General features: G+C 41.6%; 1 protein-coding gene across 1 annotated transcript; it reads left to right on the forward strand.

Moving 5' to 3' along the window:
- Positions 1-2266: 2266 nt before the first annotated feature.
- LOC109083655 (insulin receptor substrate 2-like) lies at positions 2267-9444 on the forward strand. The gene is made up of 2 exons (XM_042747681.1): positions 2267-5741; positions 7484-9444. The coding sequence occupies exons 1-2, from the start codon at positions 2567-2569 to the stop codon at positions 7486-7488; spliced, it is 3180 nt and encodes a 1059-aa protein (XP_042603615.1). The 5' UTR covers positions 2267-2566; the 3' UTR covers positions 7489-9444.
- Positions 9445-10521: the final 1077 nt, after the last annotated feature.

Genomic DNA, 10521 nt, shown 5'->3' on the forward strand with positions numbered 1-10521 from the left:
ACTGGAAAATATTGCATGAGAGTGTGTATTGGCTGCATCAAACATTTCTAAAAATGTGAACTGCTCTGCAGCTTTTGCCAGTAATCTGCACACTGTTGATGTATTCAGTTGCATCATTTACTTCTGATTAGGACGGTTAGTTTACACTCTGAAAAAAATTGCTGGATTTGTCCATATTTTTCCATATTTTCTTTTGACCTAAAGAAATGCCAGCTGCTTGGCATGCTGCATACAGTGTTAGACTCTTAAAAATAAAAGCTTCTTTATTGGCACGAAGACATCCACGGAAGCTTTTCATTGGAAAAAATGTTATTTCTAGATTAATTGTTCTTCAGATTATGTTCTGTAAACTGTTCTCAGTACTAAGAAGTCTTTTAAGTCTTTTAAAGAACCATTCACTGAAAGGTGCTTTGGGGAACCAAAAATGGTTTTACAGCACGGCTATGAAAACCTCCTTTGGCACTTTGTGTTAGCGCTGGATGAGGAGAAAATATAATTCTGCAAGGCAAGGTCTATTTGGAGGCATGACAAAAGTTTTTTTTTGTTTTTTTTTTCAGGGTGGATTCTCTGTTATTGCTTGAAGTTTCCTTGTCAGCAGTTCTAACATTTCTCATGACATTTGGTTATTTCATATGGTACGTATGAATTTCTCATATTATACATTTGTCATTGCATGTAGCAAAAAAAACCAAAATCCCAAAAAAAACATCATCTTAAAATACTAGAATATCATCTCAATATTCAGTAGTGTTTGTTTATATTGCACTTTCTGATATGGCACTCTTCTTGGGCTTATACTGACACCTAGCGGTAAGAATGCAGCATGATACATTGCTTTTGGAAAACCACAACTCTATTGCATGTCTGCTACATGTAGTAACCCATTAACTCCTGCTTCAATATGTGCATGTCTTCCAACAATTAAAATGAAATAAATTATCCTGACAGACAGTGCTGGAATGAGCAGCCAGATAAACCAGATAAACGACCCGCCTTTCAACGACTGGACATTCATTTTATTACTATTTTGCCCGGTTTCACAGACAAGGCTTAAGCTTAGTCCTAGACTAAAGTGCATGTTTGAGCTGTCTTAACTGAATGCAACTTGCACTGCATTGAAAACAAAAAAAACTTAAGTTTAAATAATACAAATAACAACAACAACAAAAAAAACTTAAGTTTAAATAATTTATTATTTAGTCCTGGCTCAATCTAAACCCTGTCTGTGAGACCAGGCCTTTTTTCAGTCATGTGTTTTAGTTGGTAGTAGTTGATTTATTTTTGTTTTTGTAAACTGTTTAAAACTTATGGTAATAATTTTTGTAACACATGGAATATCACTAATAACAATACAACCATATGTTATTTATGTGTACAAATCACCAATTATCAAAATTAATAAATACATATGCAAATTCTAAAAAATAAAAAAATCTAAATTATTTTTTAAAAATATGAATTCTTTTAAAAGGCACCTCTTATGCAAAATTGAAAATACATTTGCAATTGCAAGATATAAAAAAGTTCAAATTTTGAGCATAACACAGCTTTTGGAAGAGTTCAACATCAAAGTTGCACTGAAGTGTTCAAAGGGCACCAAGAATAGAATTTTTTTTATTATTAATCTTATTCTTTTTTTCACTGAAAGAGCTGTTATCAATTCTATATCCCATCATTACAAAATACAAGTAGCAATTGTACATTACTTATAACGTTTGTTGAAGCAGCAGTTCTCCATTGTTTTTGCTTTTACATTACAATATATGTTGAAATTGTGCAGCACTGATAACATTATTCAGTAAAGCCTGCTCATTTTTACCATTAATTCATCTTCAGCGTCTTCTCCTGATTCTTGTTGGTCCTGTATCTTAATTAGAAATGATTAAAAAAAACATTCCTTTGTTTATTTATTTATGTTTATTAACACATATTATCAAATAGAATAACATAATGAACAAACCCAATAACAGAGCCTCTAAATTCACAAGTTTACTCAATACATTTGTCAAATTAAAACCATCTGATAGAACATGTTGTGTTGACATTAAATGTGAAGAAATTGAAAGTTTTTGCAAATGAACTCATTATATATTTTTGTAAAATTCTTATTCTCTTTACAAAGATATTTATTATTCCAGAACCACAGTCTGCACACAGAGGCAGACGGCAGACGCGGTTGCTGGATTGACGGCTCTGATTGGTTTAGAGAACTGTCCATCACAGCTTTTTTCCGCAAGCGGACCAATCAGAGGCGTCTGCTGACCGCGTTCACCCCGCGCGGTGCGCTGACGTGCGCGTCACGTGTTGTTTTCGCTGGGCTGTAGTGATGTGTAGCCACCATGAGTGAAGCGGGCAAATAAAGATTTATAATGGCAGCGAGCGATGATGGAGGCTCTGCGAAGATGCAACGTCTCGTCGCGCTGAATAATCACCAGGGGGATACATCGGAAAGCAGCACGGATCACTCGAACGCGTAATTGTATCTGAGCTACGAACCCGCAGCCGATAAAATGGGCCGTGCATCAGCGTAAAGCGGAGGTAAAGTGACCTTTCATCGCATTGTCCCATGGAAGATCGGCCGCGTTTACCGAATCACGGCGTCATGTTGACACTGGAGGCACAGCCGCGGCGCGCTGTCACAAAAACGCCCGCGTCCAACGGCCACATCTCTTGTGCTGCCGGGGAGCCTCCATCCTCCTCCTCCTCCTCCACCTCAATCAATAACAGCGGCTCCCGTTTGCCCATGCACTTAACGGCCTCCTCTCATTCTCAGCCTCAGAGGAGGTACCATCCGCCTTACCACTTTAAAGTGCATCATCTGTTCCCGGATGAGAACCCTCAGGATGCTGTATTGAGGAAGAACTTGCCACCGCTCCAGTATAAAGTGCACGACTCTGCCTTCTGCCGCGTGCTGAGCACCGACACCACTGCTGCTGCCCTGGCCGCCGCCGCCGTCTGCTCCGGCGGTGTGGATAGGGACATATGGAAATGTGGCTATCTCAGAAAACAGAAGCATGGCCACAAGAGGTTCTTCGTCTTGCGGGGCCCCAGCAACCTCGGGCCCAGCCGGCTGGAGTATTACGACAGCGAGAAGAAATTTCGAAACGCCCTCAAAGCTGCTGCCTCCGGTGTCGCATGCCCTGCTAAGAGGGTGATTTATCTGTCCCAGTGTTTTACGGTGAACAAGAGGGCTGATGCTAAGAACAAATACCTCATTGCCCTTTACACTAAAGATGAGTATTTCGCCGTGGTGGCGGAGAGCGAACAGGAGCAAGAGGAGTGGTACCTGGCCCTCACCGAACTTATGACGGAGGGGAAAAAGGGGCAGCTGGACAATGACGAACTCGACGACGGTTACGGGACGATTTCGCCGGGGACTATTTTTAAGGAGGTGTGGCAGGTCAACGTCAAGCCTAAAGGCTTGGGTCAGACCAGGAATCTAATGGGCGTGTACCGTCTGTGCCTTTCCGCCAAGACCATTCACCTGGTGAAGCTGAACTCGGAGACACCTGCCGTCAACCTGCCGCTAATGAGCATTCGCCGCTGCGGCCACTCCGAGAGCTTCTTCTTCATCGAGGTGGGCCGCTCTTCTTCCATCGGCCCTGGTGAAATCTGGGTGCAAGTCGAGGACTCGGTGGTGGCGCAGAACATGCACGAGACCATTCTCGACACCATGAAGGCTCTCAAGGCCTTTCCTGACTTCAGGCCGCGGAGCAAAAGCCAGTCCTCCGGCTCGAACCCCATGCCGTTCAGCACGACTCGCCGACATCTCGGCAACCTTCCCCCGAGCCAAACCGGGCTGCAGCGCCTTTCCAGGACAGATTCGGTGACAGGCACGCCACCTACAGGCAAAAACAGAGGGCGAGGCCAGCGCTACCGGACCTCCAGCGAGGGAGAAGGCACTCAGAACCGCCCCCTCAGCTCTGGAACAGGCAGCCTGGTGCATCTAAACACCCCCGTTCTCAGCATAGGCCGAGAAGAAAGTGGCAGCTGCTGCGCCCACGCCTCACCCGGATCGAGCCACCACACCCGGTCCGCTTCCCTCCCTATGTCTCAATTCCTATCTGCCACCAGCCCCATCAGCGTGTCCAGCAGCAGCGGGCACGGCTCGGCCTCTGACACACACACTCGCCCCTCAAGCTCCTCCATTTGTGGCTCCCCTAGTGATGGAGGCTTCAACTCGTCCGATGAGTTCTGCCCCAGCCCGTGTGACTTCAGGTACTTTCACGCAAGTTGCACCACGCCCGAATCCCACGGCAGCACTCCGCCAGTTCGGGAGGACTATCGGCTGACTGAGTACATGACCATGGATTGGCACAGAGATGGGCTGAGGACTTTCGAAGAGGAGAGCAGTTACATGGAGAGGACTTTCCTCAAGCTTGCACATTCATCCAAGCCGAAGCTTGGCGGCGGCGGTGGTGGTTTGAGTATCACGCAGCAGAAAGCTACACAGACCTCATCCTCTTTAGACGAGTCGAGCCCGGTGGAGTCGAAACGACACCAGGTTTGCTCGTGCCTGCTGAAGTCAGCCTATAAGTCTTACTCTGAATTACATCACCCAAACAAGCCTCCCTTGCTCAGCTCTGAGTGTCAAAAGAAACTGCCAAAAGACGAGGGCTACATGCCCATGATCTACAGCATTGCTCCCTCTCCGAATACAGATTACATCCCTATGCAACCCCGAGCAAACCACCCTGCCACCCTGGACATTCACCCCTGTTCCTCGCAGCAAGCGGACCGATATGGCTACATGATGATGCTCCCGGGCGACAGCCCCTCCAGTAGGGAGCAAGCAGAGTATGATGACTACATGGACATGTCCCAACTTACCGTGGCCGAAGGCTTTTCGCAGGCCTCGCCTGAAGGTCCAAAGACCTCGTACTTCTCGCTCCCACGCTCTTACAAAGCCCCGTCACGAGAAAAGCATGAAAAGATGGAATACATTCCCATGTCCCCGGCCGAGCCCCCAAGCCCACCTAGTCCCGGAGAGTACATTCACATGGACTTTGGGTCTCGTTCCTCTCACACCGCTGCTTCTCCACCCTCTGTAAATTCTCCCTCCACTCCGCCGCCTTCTCAACCCTGCTATCGGCACTGCTGCTCCTCGCCAGACCATGACTACTTGGGCCTAAACATGGACGGGCTCCTGAAGGACCGCCCTCCTCGGCACTCGCTCGTAGCGCCGTGGAACCCTCCCAACTACGCCCGTCCCTTAGGGTGCACTTACGGGCAGGCGTCGACTAATTTAGAGATGCACGACGAATGCGGAGATGGTCCGTTGAGAGCGATGCAGCACCTTTGCATCTCCGAGCGTCTGCCGTTCAGTCATACGGAGCCCAAGGTCATCAGGGCGGACCCGCAGGGAAGGAGACGACACAGTTCAGAGACGTTCATCCCCTTGCCTGCTTCTTTTGCTAGCGGTTGTGGAATCAGGCCCTCAGCCAATCAGAATCTCCCCGAAGCTAGCAGATGGCAAAACTCCAGCTCCTTTGACAGCATGCGGTCACACTCGGGCGCCTCTCCCAACTCGACAGCCCTAGCGACGAGCTCCGCTAGCAGAGGGATGCCTCAGAACACCTCATCCAGCTACCTCAACTACATCGCTCTGGACCTGAGAGAAGTGCCCAGGGTCACACGCGACACTCCCCCTCCACACCCAGCTCACAGTAACCTCCAAGAGAGTGATGCTTACGCTGGTATAGACTTCTCCGTTTCTGGAGGACGTGCCACTGCCTCAAAAGGTTGGTTGCATCTCTGTCTCCCCTTATGCTACAAATTAAGTGATCGCTAGTAGTCCTCAAAAGCTGCATGCTGCGTCAACATTCATTACTTGTACAAATGCAAACAGCGGAGACAGTTATTGAACAGAGTGCACTGTGTGATGTAAATTAACCTAAACAGTCCATTTGTTAAGAAGCAGTTTCTAATATCAAAATCTTTTCTCTTTTATTCAAATCTTTTCCTACAGTCCTGAGGAGAGACGAGGGAGCAGAATTGTCCTGTCAACTTGACACTGGCATGTTGTTGATATAGAGAGAAGAGAAACTATGAAAAATGTTGCTGTTGCTTTCAAAGATGTTATTTTTTTCTCACTGATTTTCTGAACTAATTGAACATGATTTGAAATTTGGTTTTGCACTTTGAATAGCACTGGGAAAAGAGCCCTTCATGTGCACAGAGCGAGTTGTGATGTGCAAATATGATATTAAAGGAATCCACTTGCATGCTGCCTAAAAAACCTTGCTTTCACAGTTTAAATAGTCAAGTAAAACCTTTCACCAAGATGACTTAAAATGCTGTTTTTTTTTCTTTGAATGCTGATTTCTGGTCTATCACAGATGCATTCTTGCTTCCCATTTCCTACAAAAGCTTTTTCTTGCTCACCTATATAGATTTCAAAAAGAACTTTGCGGGTAACTTTGCAAAGTAAGCTTAAGTGATTTTTCTTACAGTGTTTACGAAAGCTATAATGAGACTTTCACTCATAATGAACAATAAATAGAATTCCATACCAACACTGCAAAAATGATTTTCTAACTTAATATTTTTGACTTGTTTTCAAGTACAAACATCTAAGCATTCTTGACTCAAGATATATTTACTTGAGAAGCAAAATGAGTTAAGATATTGTCTTGTTTTCTGAAAAATGTATTAAAATTTTGTTAGTTTTGCTTAAAACATGAAAAAATACCTACCAATTGAGTAAGAAAAATAATCATCAAAGGGAAAACAAGATAATTTTTTTGCATCTTTGCTTTTTTTTTTTTTGCATCATTGGCAAGTATTTCTTCTTGTTTTAAGCAAAAACTAACAAAATTGTAAATATTCTTTTCAGAAAAGGCATTTTTAGAATGTTTAGATATCTGTTAACTCACTAAAACACTAAGTAAGAAAATACTTTTTTGCAGTGAATGTAAGTAAAGGTTATTTTTTCTCTCAAGCTCATCATTAAGAGTTGATATATCATAAGAGATGAGAGTTATATATTTGCTGGAATCAGATAACCTATAAAAACAAATAACAGCAGGTTTTTGCATCTAAGAATTTAAGAACACTTAAAACAAATTGATTCTGTATTTTTTTGTGAAGCATTTTATTACTATTTTCATGAAGAGTACAGGATTTTGGAGAAAAAAAAATCATCCTTATTTCTGCGATGGCTATATTTTTCCTAGAATCAGCATCAGCTGTAACAAAACCCCTAATGGGTTCAAATACATACACCATAAAGTGTTTATCACTGTTCTTTTAGAAGCATTTACCACTTATTATAGTAAACTGGGAAGAAAAAAAAACTACTGATTTGTGTGGTTTCAATATATCTTCAATATAGGCTCTACTTCATAAAGATAATGAAGCTGATTGGGGTCCAAAGTGACTTTTATTGTACATTTGAGCATGCATTGACTGGAAACCCAGGAATGCAAGCATCAAACACATTAAAGCATTTGTTAACGTGCGATCTGTCTCCTCACCCTTGCAGACTGAGTGAGTCAAACTCTGGTGCCCGAAGGAGAATCAGGACACGGAGAATCCACTGAACTCTGGAACGCCGAAGAGCAAGCCTCCTCCTCCTCCTCAGACCTCCAACAACAAAGACTGAGAAACTGCACAACCTCGTATGATCTGTATTTCCCACATAACTGCCTCAACAACCGGTTTCATTTGTCCGAATGATAATCCTTTTTTTTTTTTTTTTCCTTTATTGTCTTCGGTCTTGTTTACTAGAGCGGGTTCGCTAAAATAGAACTGTGAGCTTCAGATATCTAGCACTTCTATTTTTGTGTGCACGATATGAAGCGCATCATAGCTCTTAGGTTACAGGTTTATGTTTCTCCGTGCAAAATCGGATGTAAATAGGAGAAGCTTGTATATCGAGTATCATTTTGTATCACCTGACACTCGCTGTACTTAGTTCCGGCCATTTTTATTTTATATACAGTATTTTTTCAGGGGTTAACAGTGGACGCACTGTTCGAACTTGTCCCACAGGACACTTCTGTGAAGACCGCGTTGTTTTTTTCGTTGTGTACAGTTATTAAATCATCCCGCCCGGTGTTTTGGGTGCATGAAAACATCCCCTACGAGAGAGCGTCTGAGAAACGAGGCAACATCGGGCGAATTCAAAAGCGTGGCACGCTTCAAAACGAGTACGAGAGCACTTTTTAGCCGAGACAGTGTTTCCGAGTTGCTACCTCCCGTTCACGCCGTTGGGAAAACGCTCACAAAATCCTTTCAGCCTCGCCTGTATTAGTGCGATATCAAGTATTGCCGACTCTGAGATGCAAAACGCCACCGTTTCCACCGCCGCGGCTTTTCCGTCCTCGTTTGAAATAGCCTTGTTTACATAAATTGGGAGTGTTTTTGAGCCACCGCTCACAAAACGACAATGTTTACTATTTCTTGTGGTTACGCATTTGCATTTCACGACTTGTCTTACGAACTGCCACAGTACTGAAGGATGACGTCGTGCCACTTTACATCCCGTTTGTTGTTTTTGTTAATTTATTGATTATTTATTGATCGTCTGTGTTTATTTATTGAATCCAGTGTAGTGGCGTTCACCGTTTGCCGGTGCGCGCATTCGTACGAATTCAGTACTACTTGCTGAGAGGCGGAGTTCAATGTATATACGACTTCAGACAACCTGTGTTCCCCTCATCTCTCGAGCCTTTTTTAACTAAGAGTTACTAGGCTCTTTTTTTATGTTTGCTTGTACCTGGAAGCTTTATATGAAGAGGGTTGTGGTTGAAAGCTGTGTAGTAAGATGTGTACGCTTTACAGTAGTAGTCCAGATTATGTTGGGACGAAACCATACGTCGGTGACTTTTTCCCATCTTTCTTTGACTAGCTTTTGTCATGCTATTGTGTCATGATATTGCTTTGCTTTAATGTAAAATGTGAAATGAAAAAACAGTAGTATACCGTTTCTTGGGGATTTTTCTACACAATAACAGCCTGGACAAATAATCAAACTTGTGTTTTTTTATACTAGGGGCTCTACTGAGGTTATATTTTGGGGATACTGATATTGTTTGGAATTGTGTCGTTTGCCTTTTACAGTGACTGAAAGGAAGAGCTGGACAACAACAACAAAAAATAAAAGAGATGGGCAAAGTCTGTGTCAACAACTCGCTGTTCATTTGGTCAGTACTCACTTACGCTGAAAGCTTGTGATCGGGTTGAAACATGTTGATAATAATGACTGAAGCAGACCATTATCAGCGCCGTCTTCCTTTTGTAAATATTGTAATTTTTGATATCCCTTCTCTCGCCAACACGCTACACGGCACCTCGCTTGGTTTCAAGGATGAGGGTGTTTGAGTTTTTTGTTTTATTTTTATTTGGTTCCTTCTACATTTTTATATATTTTTCTTTTCGTGTATATTTATTAGATTGGGTTTGCTTGTAATAGAGCTATTGCAATAAAAAAGTGCCAAGGTATCCTTGAGTCTGAGTCATGTGTTTGTGATTTCTCATGTCTAGTATGATGCAACATTGCTGTGGACACGTTAAGACCCCAGTTTTTCCACTTGTCCTGTATCTTGGTTGATAGCTGCTGCACTCTGCTGGCCAAAAAAAAAAATATTTAGAGTAAAGCAACAATTAGGAAATATATTAATATATAATCCATTAGTAAATTGAGTTACATTTCCTAAATTATTATTATTTATTTATTATTTTTTAAAGCAAAATAACTAAAACACAAAGATGCACCACCGTTCAAATATTTCTTTCTTATTTTCAGAAAAGCTTTATTCAATCAAAAGTACAGTAGTAATATTGTGAAATATTATTACAATTTAAAATGACTGTTTTCTATTTGAATATATTGTTAAATGTAATTTATTTCTGTGATCAAAGCTGAATTTTCAGCATCATTCCTCCAGTCTTCAGTGTCACGTGAACTTCAGAAATCATAATAATATTCTGATTTGCTGCTCAAGAAACAGTTCTGATTATTATTATTTGAAAGCTGAATATTTTTGTGGAAACTTTAATTTTTTCAGGATTCTTTGATGAAGATAAAGAAAAAAAAATACATTATAATCCTTTTTTTTTTTTTTTTTTTGTCAATTTAAGGCATCCATTAAAAGAAATACAAATTATAATACATTTAAATATCAAAACCTTACCCAAAAAGTTATGAAAGTTATATTTTTTTAGTTACTTACCTATGATGAAAAAATATATATACTAAAATGTGTTTGAAATACATTTATTTCATGCTAAGTATACTATGAATACATTTACATATTTATGTACAGTACTTAATAAAATACCCTACAGTTGTACTTTTAGTACACTAAACTGGTATACTTGCCAGTCTGTGAAATAAGAACAACAAATTTTATACTAAATGCACTTTAAAGTAGTGCTGAAGTCCAACTAAAGATATGCTGAAGTATTTTTGAATGTGCTCAAGTGGAGCTATTGCAGGTTTACTTCAGGGACACTTTAAATATCTTGCATTGAAAGATTATATAATCCTCATCAATAGTGATATAATTTTATTTTATT

Source organism: Cyprinus carpio, chromosome B21 (genome assembly GCF_018340385.1).
Source record: "Cyprinus carpio isolate SPL01 chromosome B21, ASM1834038v1, whole genome shotgun sequence".
Lineage (NCBI taxonomy): Eukaryota > Metazoa > Chordata > Actinopteri > Cypriniformes > Cyprinidae > Cyprinus > Cyprinus carpio.